Source organism: Lepisosteus oculatus, chromosome 7, assembly GCF_040954835.1.
Source record: "Lepisosteus oculatus isolate fLepOcu1 chromosome 7, fLepOcu1.hap2, whole genome shotgun sequence".
NCBI classification, from domain to species: domain Eukaryota; kingdom Metazoa; phylum Chordata; class Actinopteri; order Semionotiformes; family Lepisosteidae; genus Lepisosteus; species Lepisosteus oculatus.
Genome location: NC_090702.1, coordinates 50341568 through 50359732, shown reverse-complemented (window position 1 = coordinate 50359732; position 18165 = coordinate 50341568). Strand labels below are relative to the sequence as shown.

The 18165-nt window shown below is 37.2% G+C and overlaps 1 protein-coding gene across 1 annotated transcript; it reads right to left on the bottom strand.

Moving 5' to 3' along the window:
• Nucleotides 1–8861: 8861 nt before the first annotated feature.
• Nucleotides 8862–12057, bottom strand: LOC102687157 (islet amyloid polypeptide). Its single transcript, XM_015352041.2, has 4 exons — nucleotides 11974–12057; nucleotides 11345–11447; nucleotides 10644–10778; nucleotides 8862–9133 (listed from the first exon to the last, which is right to left on the bottom strand). Exons 2-4 carry the CDS (start codon nucleotides 11422–11424, stop codon nucleotides 8959–8961), a joined length of 390 nt encoding a protein of 129 aa, XP_015207527.1. The 5' UTR covers nucleotides 11425–11447; nucleotides 11974–12057; the 3' UTR covers nucleotides 8862–8958.
• Between the last annotated feature and the right edge of the window lie 6108 nt (nucleotides 12058–18165).

Here is an 18165-nt window from a genome sequence, read left to right as displayed (position 1 = left end):
TGTTAAAGAGCTAGATATTTGTATTGCGATCTTACTTGTTTTTCCAAAAATAACATTAAAGAAGAGATTTTTTTCAATATTTAGAAAACAAGTTAAACGAAGAAAGAACGTTTGTCTTGTGCATCGTCTAAAAATGAACAGTCACAGCAGTTCTGTGCAGAGTAGTTTTTAATCCTTTATTATTGATCCCAACGCGTGTAACACAGCAATTAGCTTTTTATTCCTGCGTGCGTGCGTACTGGTTGCACCCCCGATACAGGTAGCAGTGACACACAGTCTATATTGTATTATTCTAATAAATTAGATTAGATAATTGATATAATCAACTAATTCGCCAATAAAATTCGAAACATACTCTCACACAGAAAAACAAATGTAATCATTCTAAAAATTGGGTATAAATGATTGCTATGCACCGACACCAAATACTGTGGACCTCTGGATTTTCTACTTATACTGGGTACAGTATGTGCTTACTGTACGTCGATAGTCTCGTAAATTTTATTAATTTTAAAGAATTGTAAAATTTGGGATCTTTATCTGAATTAAAAGTATGAGAATGAGGGAATCTAATTTTTGTCCTCAAAGACATTCTATTACCTGTAAAACTTTCAAAGGTGAATAATTAAAACATATGTATTTTCTTTTTTTAAATTAATTATACATTAGTCAGCTTATGTTTATGCATTTTTAAATTAGCTGTTATTTTTCAGCTACAAGTTTCCTAACTTGTCAAACAGCAACGAAAGCAAACAACTCTTTTTTATTCATTTAAAAAATACTGGAAATACAGTATATTTCACGGGAGCTGTTACCACAACACAGAGAGCACACCATTCATAAGATCTCCCAACAACGCGAGCCTTAGTCACAGAAAATAAATAGAAAACCGAAGCATCTACAGTACGTAGAAATAATAAACTAATAACAATGAAACAATATAAATAATATCAGAGAGCTCAAAAAGCAGGACGCCACATTTTTCATCTTTGGCCCAGTGCTGTCCACCATGCCACGATTACAAAACTACATTACCGCTTTCATGTCATTTTCAATTTGACGTAATGGTGGAAAACAGTATTTTTGTTCCTCACCTTTCCAAGTCATTTTTGTTCAATTGATTGATAGATGTCATTATTTTTTTAATTAAATAACACAGCACTACATTGAAATAAGGGTGTGTGTGAAAAGGGAAGGCAAAGTGACAACAATGTTGTTGTTTTTTAAAGAATTGTTTAAAAATGACGAACAACAAGGGCACAGTGGCTAGCATTGCTGTGTCACAGTGCTGGCACCCTGTGTTCAATTCTGGACCTGGGGTGCTATCTGTGTGGAGTTTGTATGTTCTCCCCATGTTCATGTGGGCTTCCTCTGGGTGCTGGTTTCTTCCCACAGTCCAAATCATACTGGTAGGTTAAGTGGCTTCTGGGAAAATCACCTCAGAGGTGTGAGTGTGTGTCTCTGTGTGTCCCCTGTGATGGGCTGGTGTATTGTCTAAGTTGTACCCTGCCTTTCACCCATTGTTTGCCAGGACAGGCTTCAGCTCCCCTGTGACCCTGAATTGGAAGAGATGAAGAGAGGGTTAGAAAATGGATGGATGGATAAAAGCAAGAAAACAAGCTTTATCCAGTGAACCACTGCTTACAGCATTTCATTGTCTTTGCAAATCATAGTGTATGTGATGAAATTATTTCAGGAAAAATGTGATTAATAAAACAAGTGTTATTGAATAACATTACCTTCAGTCGTTGCAAACCATCAACTTACAAAGGTAATGGTAATGCTATTAATCATATACAACATGTTGGTGGAGTGTTCTGTTCTGTGTAAAAAAAAGCCTGTCTTAAGTATGTTCTAGAGCTGCTCCTCTGTTAAATAATTGGATCTGTAGATATCTCTCATGACCAAGACTTCGCTCAAAACGTACAGATGTGATTTGTACTTATTTTTGCCTATAAAGACATACAGTGATTTCGAAGTCATTGTGTATCTCATGATAATAATGGCTGCATAGATGCAATGCAACATTAGGGTATTTTCAGAGACCTGAACTGCGTCTCAGGATGTTGTAAATAAATGATGAATGCATGGTCATTTTTGAGGAAAAAATAATAAACAGAGATAGAATATAAACAAATATGCAGGAGTAAATTGGTTGAAATAGCCAAAGACAGAAGTTTGTGGAAGAATTTTGGGGAGGCCTTAATTCAGTAGCAGATGGATAAATGCTAAAGACAATGGTATCTGAAGCTTGGTTTGCATCTGAGATTTTTTCTTTCTGTTAGTTATTGCTCAGTGTTTAGTTCCATTGAGGTCCTTGGTGAACTTAATGTTTACATTTTCTTCTCATATCTTTTTAAGGTGTTAATTGTTGCCGTGACATTAATCTGTAATACAAGAATTTAACATATTCCTGCTGTAGAAAGTGAAAATATACAAATATTTTAAAAAAGGAAAAAGCAAGATGGGATGAGTGTCTATTTTGTCATCTTTTTTAAAGATGACAAACTACCTGTTTTTGGCTTTCCGGTGAAAGAGCTTAGAAATACAACTTTCAGCCATCCATATAAAGGGCTCAGTTTTTGAAAAGCTAGAAAATGCTTTGCACAGCTTCATAGAAAAATACAAGAATCTCCTTTTATGCCTGGAACCTCTGTCTAATATTGAAAAAAACTAATCGGAATAGTGCTTATAAAGTTGTGTCATAACTTTAGATTAAAGAGAAATGATCTGACACATAACTATGTCACAGATAACAAAGCAATTCTTTCCATTTCCAGATTAATTATACTATTGTACCACAAGTTAATAGTTTTTCAATGAGTCATATGTGATTTCTACTGTAACCTTTTCAAAGCAATGCTAATGAAATAAGTGTGCAATACTTTTTAGAGATAATGTGAAGACTGGGCTTACTTTTCAGAGATAATGTGAAGACTGGGCTAAGGACATTTCTTGCAAAACAATTAAGTGCAAAACAGATCAAATATGTTATCTTGTTGAATCACAGCTAAAGCTACGGGGACCTAGAAGTGCAAAACACAAAAACAACCAAGAGTGAACATCCAAAAATGATACAACACAAACAAAAATGAGAACACACAAAAAAGACTCCATAAAAAAAACCTACACAACTCAAAAAACAAGTGCACAAACAAAGAAAAACAAAGAAAAATGTATTCAAAATGGCAATAAGTTCTCATAACGGACAAGATGCGGTAATGTGAGAGGGCATCACTGAGTGGAGTGCATGTGTTGCGTTCTTTATGAAACGTTTTCTAAAACCTTAAAAACCACCAGGGCAGTAAAATGTGACAGTAAGTGTCATTTGTTTTGTGCACTCATTTACATTTTTTTGTGTGTTTTGTGCACTTCTGGGTCACAGTTACATTGATAAAAGATAATCTTTTGAAAAACAGAGAGTTTTGGAAAGTCTCCACTTAAGTATTTTAAGGTCATAGATCCTAAAGCCAAACATGAATCAGAAATAAAAGATGATCTGAAAGGTTCTAAAGGGTCTAAATGTTGTTGAACTTTGAACATTTTGATTTCTACATTTGCAAATGAAACTACAGAAACAAAGTGCCGAACAACTGCTGTGACTTTATTTGTCCTTATTTTCATTGTAAATAATCTACTAGATAATCATTAGAAATAATGGGATTACTTTACCTAAAAGGTTAAAGTGCGTCGGTCTCTTTGTGCTTTAGTTTGTGTTTCATTCTTGATTTAGGTTTCAGCACAGCACTGATATCATTCTACCAAAAAATGTTGTATGAAAAATGTGCATGATGGACCAGCTTGACACTTCCTGATGACCTTGTGTGAATTTCAATTTGGCACCTTGTTGGCTGCCCATTAGGTGAGATGCTCATGCTGCTGTGCCCAAGCAACCTTATCTAGCACAGGGCCATCTGCGTAAATTGGTACACCCATAATTCAACCACTCAGGCTGTGTTTATTTTTTATTTTCAGAGCTGCATTCTATTTATTCTCGTTTTATGGCTTGCGCTGAAAGTGCTCTCCTACAGGGCGTCATTTAGGCTGTTCAGTATCATCTCTATTTCCAACAGTGTTGCTCAACTGGCCATAGGCAAGAAAATGACACATGCCCTGTTAGGGCAAATATCAACATTTCTGACAGCTTTGAGAGGTGCTAAAAATGAAGACAGCAATTTATTTCAAATTTCAAATTTCATTTGAAATCTAAGAACATAAGAAGCATTATAAATGAGGGAACAAATCAGCTCATCTAGCTCAGTTGGTACTTGGTAAGTTATTGTTCCAAGGATCTCATACAGCTGATACTTGAAAGAAGCCAGGTATCAGCTTCAACAAGATGCCTGGGTAGTTCATTACATGTTCTTCTCAGGCTTTACTTTAGGTGAAGAAATGCCTCCTGTTCTCAGTTTTAAATGTACTCCCCAGAGGTTTCTACTCATGGTTTTTCTTTTGTGTTTCACAATGTCTGATCAAATCCACTGTGCTGGCTTTGACAGTACCTTAAAAGATTTTGAATACTTGTATCAGGTCCACTCATTGTCTTTTCTGTTTAAGGCTATAAAGCCCACCTTCGAGCTTTTTTTTACGCATCTCAGGTCCTAGAGCACTGTACTGGAAGATCAGTGTACCAGGGTTCACCCTTCTCTAAAACCTAGACAGAGTGAAAGTGCTGCGGCAGAGGACCCAGCCAAATCCCCCCTCCTAGTCCGAGACTGTGTGGTTGAGGGCCTGCCAGTGACCGTGATTGAATGAAATCAAGCCGAGGACAGAGCGGAGCTGCCCACTTTACTGCTGTCGTGTACGTGCTCCAGTCCCGGAGAACTGGCGGAGGTATGTTGGTGTGGAGGAGTTCTCAGGCAGATCCTGTGAGCAACTGGGATCAAATCACAGACGGGGAAGGGAAAAGGCTGTCTCTGGCTGAGCCAATTGTGAGGACATTACAAACATTTTATCTGTTCTATCTTTATATTCTGCAAAGTATGTGCCGTGAGGAGTCACAATATGAGGATTTCAAAGCCCAGGTGTTCATTTTGACCAAATTGCTTTTAGTTGACTATATTGTAAGTAGCTTTCCCAGCCTGTTCATAAGGAAAATATAGACTTCAGAATGTGAAGTCTAAATCCCTTTCTTCAAACTCAAAAATGTATTATTTTCACTTGAAAGAGAAAATATTGACATAAGATAGACAGTCTTTTAATAATCTTTCAGCACAGAAATTGAGAAATGTAAGTAACATTTGCCAGCACTAGTCTTCATATTTTTTTTAATTAATAATGAAAGCTAGAAACTGCAAGCAGTTTTGAAAGCTCCCAAGCAGGTCCTTACTCTAATAGTGTAAAAGTGCAAGTGAGCAGCAAATAAACAGGAAATTAAAATGATAACTAACAACGGGAGTTTTGTGGAGTTTACTGGTGTTGTTGAACATAGGTTCAAGAGGAGGTCACAATTCTGCTCCCCTGCATACATTATAAATGCTCCCTAGCTGCACACAACTCTGCACACATCTTTTCTATCTCCCCTGGCTCTTACCTTTTAAGTGATACTCAAACAGCTCTGACATTTCCTCAACCATGCACATTAATGTATCCCCTTTATAGTCATTGACTCATTTCATCCTTATCGATTTTGACCAAACTTCTGAATTAGCAGTTTATTTCACATACTGTATCTGGGTGTGATGAAACTGAGCAAGTTTCAAATCAGTTGTTGAAATGTATGTCCCAAAGGAATGGCACTTTGTTTTTTCTGAAAAAAATGGTGATGAGGCACCATTGTGATTTTCTGGAGGAAGCCTGTTTTTCTATGTGTTCACTCTAGTGAGAATACAGTTATATTACACAGGTTTGGACTTAAATAAACAAATAATTGTCACAAAGATAAGATCACTTTATTGGCCATATACAATTTCTTGAATTAGGAATTTGTCTTTTCTCATACCCCAACTTGCTCTTCATGAGACCCACAGACAGAGAAAGAAGCTTGGGGTCAGAGAGCAGGGTCAGCCATTTATACAGTGCCCCTGGAGCAGCTGGAGTTAAAGGCCTTGCTCTGGGGCCCAACAGACTAGGATTCCTCTGCCGGCCACAGGATACAAACCAGCAACCTTCCAGCCTTAGGTGCAGATCCTTAGCCACAGAGCCACCACACTTCTTTTGTAAAAGACTGACAAGTTGCAGATTTGTGGGTGTAACTATACAGTACCCACACTATGCGAGATACTTGAAGACATCTACTCCACCTTGCAATTTTAGGGCTGTTAGGTTTCTGCAGGCCATAATAGTTCTCCCTGTACTATATACAGCAGTTGCCCTTTTTAGTTACAATCCTTTACTATCTAACCATACAAAGAACACAAAAATAGTATCAAAGAACACAAAAATAGTATCAAAGAATACAGAAATAGTATCCCCAAGAGGAATATAGCAAACAGTAACTTCATAGTCCCCAGGAACACAAAGCCACAGAGTGGAAAAAAACAGCATCACCCTCCTCTCACGAATGAGCTCCATCTACTGCCCTGGGGTTCCTCTTTCCCCCACACGGAAGAAAGAGGTCCGGCCAGTGCCAGACAATGTGGTCTATCTCCCCACCATGTTTCTCTGCATGAATCTCAGGGTAGCGGGGGAAAGACAATGGATGATCCTCTGCCTCTGGAGTCCTCCTCTGGTCTCCAAGCCCTCTCTTGTGTCCAGTGGTGCTATCTGTGTCCCAGATCCCTGTTTTCTCCCTGAACAGCTTAAATACACACTTCCTGGCTAGAGCTCCAGGACTGAGATAAGGGCAGGTGTGTCCTGGTGATCATGGAGATGCGTAGGCTACTACGCATACTCCGCTTCTGTATGTAGCGGAGCTAGTTTGGGCGCAGTGATGTCATCGCCCTCCCTGGGTGTAGCAGGGAGCTCAGCCGCCTGGGCTGAGGGAGGTCTCCTTTAGCTCATGTGGCTGGTTCCCTGATGCATTACACCAGAGACCCGGGTTTGTGCCCAAGTGTTGCGGGACGAACCAGCGGGGTGGAGTGGCGAGGGCACGAGAACGTGTTCCTGATTTAAACAAAACTGATTATCAAAATGTAACTAATGTGATATGAGTGAAATCAAAAACTGTGACACTAGAAATAAAGGATCTAGGTTATTAAGGCTAGTACAGCACATCTTCAGATTATGTTTCTGAATCAGTATGTATTTTTAGGAAAGTGTCAGTGTCAACACAAACACACACTATTACCATGCACACTCCGTGGAGCATAATATTAATAAAAGATGCATTTGCCATAAAACAAAACCAGAAGGCAGTGACAAAGGCATCTTTGAAGTGCTCCTTCTTAAATTGACAGAGAAAGATGAGGTGTATCTATTAGAAAGATTATATCATATCTATATTTTGGAGGTGGAATGTGATTTTTTGCCTTCATGCTAAAGACAGTAGATTGGTAAGCTAAATGTGCACAGACAGGGTCAAAGATAACTCTTTGTGGATGATTCACAATATTGCTGGAGATAATTTCAGCTAATGACAGCTGTTGTTTTGCATTAATGTTCAGAAGGGGTGCATAATGGATGGCCTCCTGCATGAAGCTGCGACCAGATTCTCTCCATTGTCAAAGGGCACAGAGAGACTGCTGCTGCTAATTGGCTTTGGCCCAGAATGAAGAGCCACATCAGTAACCAGATAGAAGCTAGCTTCACAATACACTCCAATGAGTGGAAGACACTCAATGATTCCCTTGTGCATGTTGGCAGAGCAGGGAAGGAAAAGCTGGATAGCAGGATTGCAGGCTAACTGGAGTTTGTTGCCCTTAAGCAGGGTTTAAGGAGGGTTTCAGAGAAAGTAGGAGTGATTAGAATATTTGTTAACACTCTATATGGTAGATAAGGACCTAAGATAACTTCCTCCATTCTTTATATACTGTAAGTGGAAAAGGTTAATTTAATTTTTCAGCTCATCTAATGTGGCACTCTCTGAATGTTACAATACTATGGAATAACGAACTTCATTCCTCTTATTCAGACTTACTGCTTTCTCTATTATATGTGTTACTTTTAAAAGAAATATATACATATTTCAGTTTCACTGGTCAAATGAGCTAATGTATGCTGTGAAGATGATCTACAATAAGGGCAGATCACTTCTCTGGGGCTGTTCATTTTTAACTTTATAGATGCAAAAATCATACTTGGAAGTCTATTCCAATGGTTCTGCTTTTCTGCCATTCTGAGATCACCAGAGCTCATTAATATTCATTATCAGTACCTGTTTGATATATAGAAAACATATATTGGACTAATCTAGACTTATGTTTGATATCTTGAGCACATTCCTTGAGCTTTCCAGACCTAGTCATGCAGAATGTGTCCATAACAGGGAGCAAAGGCACAGCCTTTCTAAAGAAGATGAGAGTCTTGCACAATCACCATAAAATATTAATAAGAAGGTTTGCACATAAAGTACACATTTTATAGTACTACTAGTAGGTCAGTTTTTTTTTAGAAATTAAATCAGCTTAGTAATTTTCTAAAACTGTGCTAAAAATATTTGTTAGGACAATCACTACCCAGATCTCCCCTATTTCAATGTTTCATATGTCATCTTTAACAAATGTATCAAACAGTACTGAAATTGGTAAATGATTTCACACAATCCTTAGGTTTAAACATTTAGTATTTCATAAAAATGGAGTAAGACGGGCATTTATATACTGTATGTGTGTGAGTGTTTGTGGATGCTTTTTATAGTGCATCTTGAAAGGCATGAGAAAGCAATACTCACCAAAGTCAAGTTTATAAATGAGGTGCAATGGAATACACTCATGTCTCATTACCATGCAGATCACACGAAAAAAAGGTACTGGACGTTTACAGTTAGAAAACGACTATTATTTATTTTTTTCATCTGTCCTGTTTTTTTACAGCAGAGTACAATTTCAGTTTCTTTCCCCGTTACGGGGGTGTTTTCCTCTAAAGCTGTAAGTATTTCAGGGGCTCCTGACTGTCCCTCTTGCCGTACGTGTTGGAGCCCACATTGGTAGGAGAATACACCGTGCCTACAGTATTGCTGGACCGGATAAGGAAGTCCGCCAGGCGCTGAGTCACGCAGGTGGCAGTATTGCACTTCCTCTTTTCCATCCGATGGCTACATAAACAAAAGCAGACAATTAGAAATGAGAACAATTAGAAACTGGAGAATTACAAAGAATGTCAGGAAGTCTAATAAGTTCATCTGTGGTCCTTTTGTGGTAAAATTAAAAAAGACCAGTTACAATTAATAAGTGGTTTAGCTGTCTTGATGGGGTGTTCAGTTAAGAATTGAGATGACTGCCTCATCAGGCACTTTCCAGAAGTGTCTCAATAACAGTGACTCCACAGAGAGGCACAGCACTTGTTCCATGAAGTCACCACTCTTAGCTACAGAAGAGCCTTCTATTCCTGGTCCGGCATCTACTGTTTCTCCCTGAAGATAGATTTAGAGGTTAGGATAACTTGAGACTTGTCAGTCACTTTTTTGTCCTCGAAGACCTTCTTAATCTAGATCTTAATCTAGGAAGCCTCCATTTTGTCCTTTTTAATTGAATTTTTTAGCATATGCATTATATTTACTGTTATATCAAACATTCCATAAAACACTGACATTACAACAGATGTCTGAAATCTGTTTCTGCTGGGTAGTTTTATCTTTGTGTTTTTATTATCCTTTTTTATGATTACAAGACGTCTTTCACTGTCAATATGTCTATAGAATAATATATGAAATATATTATATATAAAATGCATAATACTGTACATGGTATAGTACCTGATGCTGATAGTAAATTAATATAAATTCGTAAATTGAAGACTAATAAGATGATACAATTAGTAAATTGTACTGAATTATTTTTATTTTTTCAGTTTAATTCATACATATCCATGTAGACATATACAGTATCATACTTCTTGAGTATTTAAGTAGAATACATGTAAAAGACAGTTGCTTTTAGTAATATAAGACTTCAAAATACTGCATCAGGGCTCTTCAGATTATGTTTCTGAATCAGTATGTATTTTTAGGAAAGTGTAAGTGTCAACACATATTACCATACACACTCCGTTGAGCATAATATAAATAAAAGATGCATTTGCCATATCCCTTTGAAGATTTTGTATTTTATTTCACATTGAAAAGGAAGTAACAAACTGCTGTACTGTATTTCTCTCAACAACCATGTAAAGCAAAGGCTGTGTTTTACAAATCAGACACCATGTCCACCCACTACAGTACACTTGCTAATCCACGCAACTCAGTTCAGAGTCAATTTAAAAAACAGCCTCTCTGGTTTGAAAGAACTCAAAACCTTAAAACCCATTTTTATAGCCCCATATGGCTAAATAACCGCACTGCAGTGGCATTTTAAAATGTTCAAGGCAAAAAAATATATATTTTCACCTGAGCAGGCTCAAACCATCACACAGATAATAATCAGTACCCTAATATATTCTGCAGCCTCTTTTAATAATTATTTTCTGAGCACGAGTGCAAAAATGCAATAAAGAACTTAAACTAAAGTGAATTTGTAACTTTATATCTGTGACTCTACACAGGACTAAAGTTGTGCTTGCAGGAATTGCATTTATAAGCTGTTAAATAGCAATGGAAGTCGTGGTACCTGATGCGTTTGGGAGGGTCCCCTTCTGGCAATACTCCAGTGAAGCTGAGAAAAGAGTTCTTTGAAAAGCCAGGCAACAGCCATCTCTCTCTCTCTGGCCACGCATCTGACTGCTCAGTGTACACAGGAGAGTACCTGCAGCACAGTCACAGCAAGGGAGTCAGCTCCTCTGCTCGGGACACCACAGACAACAGCTTTCAGAGAGCGCGGCCAGGATCACTGAATACGGCAAGTGGCTGACTAATGAGTTTGCACTTTGAACAGGCACTCATGAATATAACTCTCACTTGCAAAGTGGAAAGTCACTTGACAGACAAATGAAACATCTTCAATGAATTGAACTTGATACTGTCAGTTATTAATCAGCCCTTTTTTCATTTTTGAATTAAAGCTCACTTATCCGTGAAGGATGACCTGATGTTACCTTAGGCGATGCCGTACTATAAAAAGCCACATCCCTCTCTCATCGAGATCTACATTTCGTGTGGCCGAATAAATGAAAGCAGTCCATTATGTGCGTGTAGGAGCTTGCCCCTTTCAAATTCCTTCGAGTTCAAAAAAGTGCTTGGCTTTTCATAGCACTGCAAACTAAAATATCAGACATTTTTCTTCGATTGTACAAAGAATGTATTACAGATGTACTGGCATGTCCTCTTCTCTGGCTGTGCAAGCAAACAGCAAGCTAATATTACAGTACTGACCTGTTACTGGGTGCAGCGCTGACCCATTGTATGACCACAGATAGCACCAATACAAAGGCAGGCAGCTTCAGATTGCACATTGTGTGCTCGGCCTGATAAATAACTGAAATCAGAAAAAAGGGTTAACGTGACTTCAGTTTGCTGTAAACATTTTAATACATTTTCTGTGTCAAAATAAGAAGATTCTTCATCAGTATTAAAGGCATGGAGAAGGAGATACAAGTATGATTACTATTCCAAAATAAAATTATTATAATGGTATAATATTGTATTATTAAAACTCAAACGATATATATGAGAAATTGTTACTTTTCATTACTTACTAGCGATTTTGGGAGTTAATCCCTTTACCTGGTTCACAAGAAGTAAAGAAACAAGTAATGCAGTTTGATATTTCGGTTTTAATCTCTTTTTGAATCTGTTCAGCAACAATTAGCTCCTATTTCCTGTTTACAGCTTGATGTTTGCAGAAGAATGATCAATCGTTTAAACACATCCTGTGAAGGTTTTGATAGAATGTGCTAGTTATTGCAAATGAAGATGTGCAAAATAAGCCTTTTCCCCCAGGAAAGAGAAGACGGTAAGGAACCTTAGAATAGGAAAGAGGACATAGAAAGAAATTCACTTACTTTTAGTAGCTGGGAATTGCAATTAATTAAGATCAGATCCAGCTGGAGGTTCCAATGGATCCTGGTGTTATTACAGGATGTTTCTCTCAGTGTCTCACAGCTTGGATTAAGCTCCTGTTTTTTATATGCTACACACCTTAACCACTTGTGACATCACTTCTTCCAAATATAGCTTGCAATTTCCATTTATACAGAAAGGTGCTTTTATCAAGAATTCAGAGATGCAGGATGGGTCAGTGCTCTGTAGCAGAAACGTCATCATCATCATCATCATCATCATCATTGTCCTTGGCTCTATCACTTGTTAGGTGATCTAGTGCAAACCCACTTGAAGCTGTAATGGAGACCTGGTGAGCTACTGTTAAAAATGGTTAAACTCTTTAAACAAAGTCAAATCTTTCTCCATGGAGTGAAAACAAAAAAACTGAGTAGGAAAAAAAAGTAGGAAAAAAGAAAAAGCTCATAAAGACCTTTTCAAAGATGATACAATAAATATTTTTTTTTACTCTTTTTGGCTCACTTCCATGCCTTTTTGTAACTTGACAATAGGATGTCAGAATGAAAATCTGTTCTGACTAATGCAGGGGGTAAGATACAACTTCAGGTCCCTTTTAATTAAGGCAGGCAATCAAGATACAGAGATGACATGATGTAACTCCAGAAATTCAAACGTAATAAATAGTATATTTTAACTAAAATTTGGGATTTAAGTACAAAGAAGGGAGTATACAGGTGATTTGAGAGAAGCTTGTGACTTCAACACATTTTGAACCAGGGTCATGCATTTTGTCTGTTTGTGTTCAACAGTTGTCAGTTTTCAAAGCCTTACTTAAAACCTTTCACAATAAGGTGCACTTTACTTTCAGTTTGATTTTTCCATTGTGGGATTTAGAGAAAAAAAGCATTTTATACACTGCAGTGTTGGAAAACCTGTTATCTTTATCACATACAATTATTTAATGAAACCTTTGTATTTTAACTATTTAAAATTTCATTAAGTCATTACTACACTTAATCCTATGCCTATGTTATGTACACATTCACATTTCCTCTTCACTTTATTTTTTTGGGAAATTCTGTAACACTATTTTGTTCCAAAAAATATGCCATATGACAAATCAATTAAAAAGTGTTACTGAATCCAATCATGGTTAATGACTGAAATATTTACAAAGGTGAAATATTTATTTGGTCAGAATTAGTTTTCAAAACAAGGAAATAAGAATGTAATATTACTGAAGGCATACTGTAGATGATGGGTTAATTCCAAGGTGGAATCTAATTTGTCTATTATCATTGCATATCATAAACCAGCACTCAAATAGAGGGGTCATTTGTCCTGTCTAGTTTTTTTGTTGAGCTATTTAATTTCTGTGTTGCTTACAATGCTGGTGTTGAATTACAGCTTTCTACAAAAGCCAATGAGTCAGCCCAATCCAAATAAGCTACAATGCTTATAGAAATTCTACACACTCTTTCCAAAGTAAGATACTGTATTTTGAGGCATAACAGCCTGAAATCAGAATTGTATTGTACCTTTATTTACACACTGTAATACATAACTTTCAAGCGAAAAACAAGTGCTCAAGCATTCCGAAAAGTAATTACAAATAAAATCATAGACAAATGGGTTAGATACAGTATATATGTGCAGAGCTCTGGGGTAGTATTTGATGGGAGCACCATTTTCTTGAAATACCTCCATAATTTTGTTTGGATAGGTATGTGCAGTATTGTACCAATGTGGCACACCTGCATCTGACAATGTTTCCCCATTCCTCAGTTAAGAACTGATCAAGTTCAGTCATATTGTGAGGGACCATTAATGGATTGCAAAGTTTACACAATTTCACAGGTTTTCAATAGAACTGATGTCAGGGCTCTGACTGGGCAACATGAGGGCGTTTTTACCTTTCTAGTGCTTTAGCACCTCCACTGTTCCTTTGGGTGTCTGGGTGCATTGTCATGTTGAAAGGTAAATGTCCTTCCAACTTTCAGCTTCCCTTCAGAGGGACGCAGATTTTCTTCAAGAATCCATCTGTATTTTGCTCCTTCCAGTTTCCCTTCAATCCTGACCAGTGCGCAGTCATTGCTGTAGAGAAACACCTCCATAGCAGAATGCTGCCTCCATCATGCTTTACTGTAGAGATGGAGTTCTGTGGGTGATGTGCTGTATTGGGTTTTTGCCAAACATGTGCAATATTTTGCATTTAGGCTAAAAAGTTTCAGGCCACAAACCTTTTTTCCATGTGGCTTCAGAATCTTCACAGTGTTGTGTTGCATGCTGTACCTCAAACGACAATTGATGTGGACATTTTTGAGTAGCTGCTTGCTACCCTTCCATACAGCCCACAGTTGTGACATGTATACTGTACATTGACCAGTCATTGATATGAAGGCCTGAAAGTCCTTCAAAGTTGCCACTAGATTCTCGGTGCCTTCTGTGATTAGTCTCTTGCTTGCTTAGTCATCCATTTTGGAGGGACGAACTGACCCAATTAGGGTCTTGATGGTGCCAAATGCCTTTCGCTTCATCATGATGATCTTGCTCCAAGGGATGCCTGTGCTCCAAGGGATATTTAAGGCCTTTGAAATCTTTTTATATCCATCTGCTGCTCTGTGACTTTCCACAGCTTTATTCTGGTGGTCTTTTGATATCTTCTTATTGCTCATAGGTGACTCTTCCCTTTGGGATGCACTGCCTAGCAGGAGAGACTTACAGTGACAGCTGAATTTTGGAAAAGAGTTTTGAGAAGAAAAATTGAAAAAGTTTCCGAAACCAATTCTGAATAATTAGTGAATCACTATAATTTAACACAGCCAGAGGCTAATTTTTTAGAATGGTTGAGCATCTGTTTTTCAGTTGGAGGTTGTGTGTTACAGTGTGTAAATAAAGATTTCATGTGTCTTGATTTTTGGCTGTTAGACTACAAAATGTGTTAGTTTGGGAAGGGTCAGTAAACTTTCTATAGGCACTGTATGCGACCGTCACTGTTCCACATGGGCTCGTGCCCTGCTGCTTCACCACGCCAGTTTGTCCTGCAACACCTAGGGCGCGAACCCAGGTCTCCGGGGTAACGCAACAGGGAACCGGCCGCATGAGCTAAAGGAGACCTCCATCAGCCCAGGCGGCTGAGGTCCCTGCTACGCGCAGGGAGAGCGTTGACGTCACCGTGCCCAAACTAGCTCCGCTACATATACATACCGTACAGTGCCTTGAAAAGTATACTCCTCCCTCCAATGATGTCCCATTTTTCTGAATTATAAACAATTACAATACTGACCGTCCATTAAATTCATTTACATCTTATGTAAATCAACGTAAAGCAAATTACGGTAAGGGGGTTAATACTTTTTCAAGGTACTGTACGTTTGATAAATAGCTGCAACACTTTTTTTTGCGGTGGTATCTAAGATCTCATAAACCGATATAAGAGGTGTTAATAGCGGCTTGTCTAGCACCGATTAAATAAATATAGGCGCGAGTGGAAGTGGGAATGATTTTCTAACCCAGAGCAAGGTTGGATAAACAACTAAAACATAAAAAAATGACATTGCCATAGAACATACCTATGACACCGCGAGAGATGAATGTATCCCCAGATTGTGTTTTACTGTGATTCTGTGTGTGTCTATGCATATTTGTGAGTGACAGTGTGTTTGAGGAGGCTCCAACTTAAAATCTGAAATCTACTTTTCCATAACATCCTGTTATTAATTTTGGTATTCCACAGCTTTATTGAAATCATGTTCATTACAATGGACTGTTGAGATTTATCATTACCATCACAAGTGTCTAAGAGGAGGATGGCATTAATTAAATAAAAAGGTAAAAAAAACTAAATGGGTTGCCTCTATTGTACATAGCTTATGCATGTGTTGAGTGGGCTTGTTTACTAATGACAGCACTTAATCATTTTCCTTCATATATTATTTTATTCAGATGTCATAGGAACTATTTACAATAGTAAATCATGTGGCTTATCAATAATTGCTCTTAGTTTGGCTCTGAGTAAATGTTTTTTTTTCCACTTTTATCAAAAAACATGCTTTTTTAAAGAGCATTCAGCTGACCAGGCACATTTTGAAATGGTTTTTATAAAAACAAATGACAGCACTGTGGAAATGCCTATTTTGAGAATTTGTCATTTCCAGCTCAAAACAATTTATAATATACACATCTAAAGTAAATTTAAAATATAATATATAATATCATTTGGGACATTTTAATGTCTTTTACATGACTTTCCTTAGAGTTACAAGAAAGAGAAGATCAAGAGTTTCTTCTTAGTAATATTACTGTACTACGCTCACACAAGCATTTATTATATTTTAAAATCTATTTAACTATGAATGAGGTGTTATGAAAAAAGCTTAAAAACAAAGACAAAAATTGAAAAGCTTTCACATTAGAACTGAAACTTAATTTAGTATTTTCACAATGCTATTTTACTAAATTTGTAGCACTTTTTTTTAGATGTAGTACTTTTAGGAAATCATGAACACACCACAAAAGTTAATTAAAATAAAAAAATAAGCACATAATTAAAGTGATTTTGTTGTAAACAAATTAATTAAGTTCATGTATATAGAGTATTTAATTCTAAAAAGATACCACATAAAATTGGCTAAGTATTGTATTCTTGTATTCCAAGCTTGTATTCTTACAATGTTATGGCTTTAAAATGGTGGCAACTTTTGATCACAACAACACATCTGACAGTTTGATTTATAAAAAATATAGAATGGTATTTTTATTTTTGGTTATCTTTAGACAACATGAAGCAAAAATTACCTTTAAGAAATGTTATTATATATAGAAAGAAACAAAAAAAGGAAACTGATTCAGATTAAGTCCTTATTGGTTTCAAGAACCCTGATTTGCACTAATCTTGGACTTTCTACCTTAGTAAGCAATAGTAACACAATATAGTCTGAGATTAGTGCTAATCAGTGTCCGTGAAACTATTGAACTCTCCATATTTTTAAAAAGGAAAATATCACATTGAGTATGCTGAAATAAGAGCGTCTTACCCTGGTCAAGAAAATTAAATGCAATCTGTACGTTGGATACATCAGATGTACTCAATTTGATCAAATATATTGGGTCAGAGACCTGTTGCTGTGTTAATTAATATATCACAGGAGGGAGTTAAACTTGCCCACAAACAGAAGCGTTATCAAAACACCATTTGTTTGACACAGTTTCATATTAAAACCTCCTTTCTGTGAAATTAAAGAAGTGTTCTTGTAACATAAAAGCTTTTGTTTTATCCTCTAAATTAATTATCTCAGCAATGTACATTTGTTATTAATAAACAATAAGGAATGGTCTGTATGTGTATTCTGTTGTGTAGGAGGTCTAGCCTAACAAGAAATCCACCGAAGTCCTCCCCCTCACATATTTTCACTGTTTACAGTATGTGCTATCACTGATAATATAAAGCATAATTAAACGGACATAATGGGAAACGCACCTGTTACACCTAAATGACATCTGCAGCTACTCTCTTAGGCTTTGTTACATGGACAAAGAAAGCATTGCCAGTAATTTTAATTAATAGAACCTGTGAATGAGACCTATTCAGTCACTCATTAATCTCTTTTTCTATGAGGATTTAGATAGCTCATTTTTCCTTGGGAGTGTCAATTAACCTTTGAGTTGTAATAAACACAGACATTTAAAATTTAGAATAGATTTGGATAGCATAATAATATTTTATTTGGGAAATACCCGGTTCCTATCTAAATATGGCAACACGGGTGCTGAATAAGCTTTTTAGGCATTAGTAACTTTAAACGCATACAGTACAAGATCTTAACATCAGGACACATTTTACCAGTCAATACACTAATCAGGATATCTTTGTGAAGTGGGAGGAAAGTGGATTATCTGGGGAAGACCCAACTGAACATGCACACTCCACACAGAAGGTACCCAGGGCTACGATTTCCTATATGCCACTGTCCCACCCAATGACAGTAATAATAATTACTGTCTGGCTCACTGCATTTTGGGCACAGGCTGGGGTACAATGCCAGGCTGGGGTGATACTGTTTGCTCAAAGTTCACGTCCAGAGACTTCAAGGTGTGTCTGTCTCCGGGCCGAACGAGGTGCGTCCTCATTAGGGGGTCTTCTCCTTCAGGGCGGAAACCAGACCGAGGGAGTTGTCCGCTGTCACTCATTAGTG

Excerpts from the sequence above, each read along its gene's own strand:
- LOC102687157 (XM_015352041.2), bottom strand. The coding sequence starts at position 11,424 with ATGTGCAATCTGAAGCTGCCTGCCTTTGTATTGGTGCTATCTGTGGTC. Across the intron at positions 10,779-11,344 it reads AGCGCTGCACCCAGTAACAG|GTACTCTCCTGTGTACACTG; the intron begins GTCAGTACTGTA and ends ACTGTGCTGCAG. Across the intron at positions 9,134-10,643 it reads GACCCTCCCAAACGCATCAG|CCATCGGATGGAAAAGAGGA; the intron begins GTACCACGACTT and ends TTGTTTATGTAG.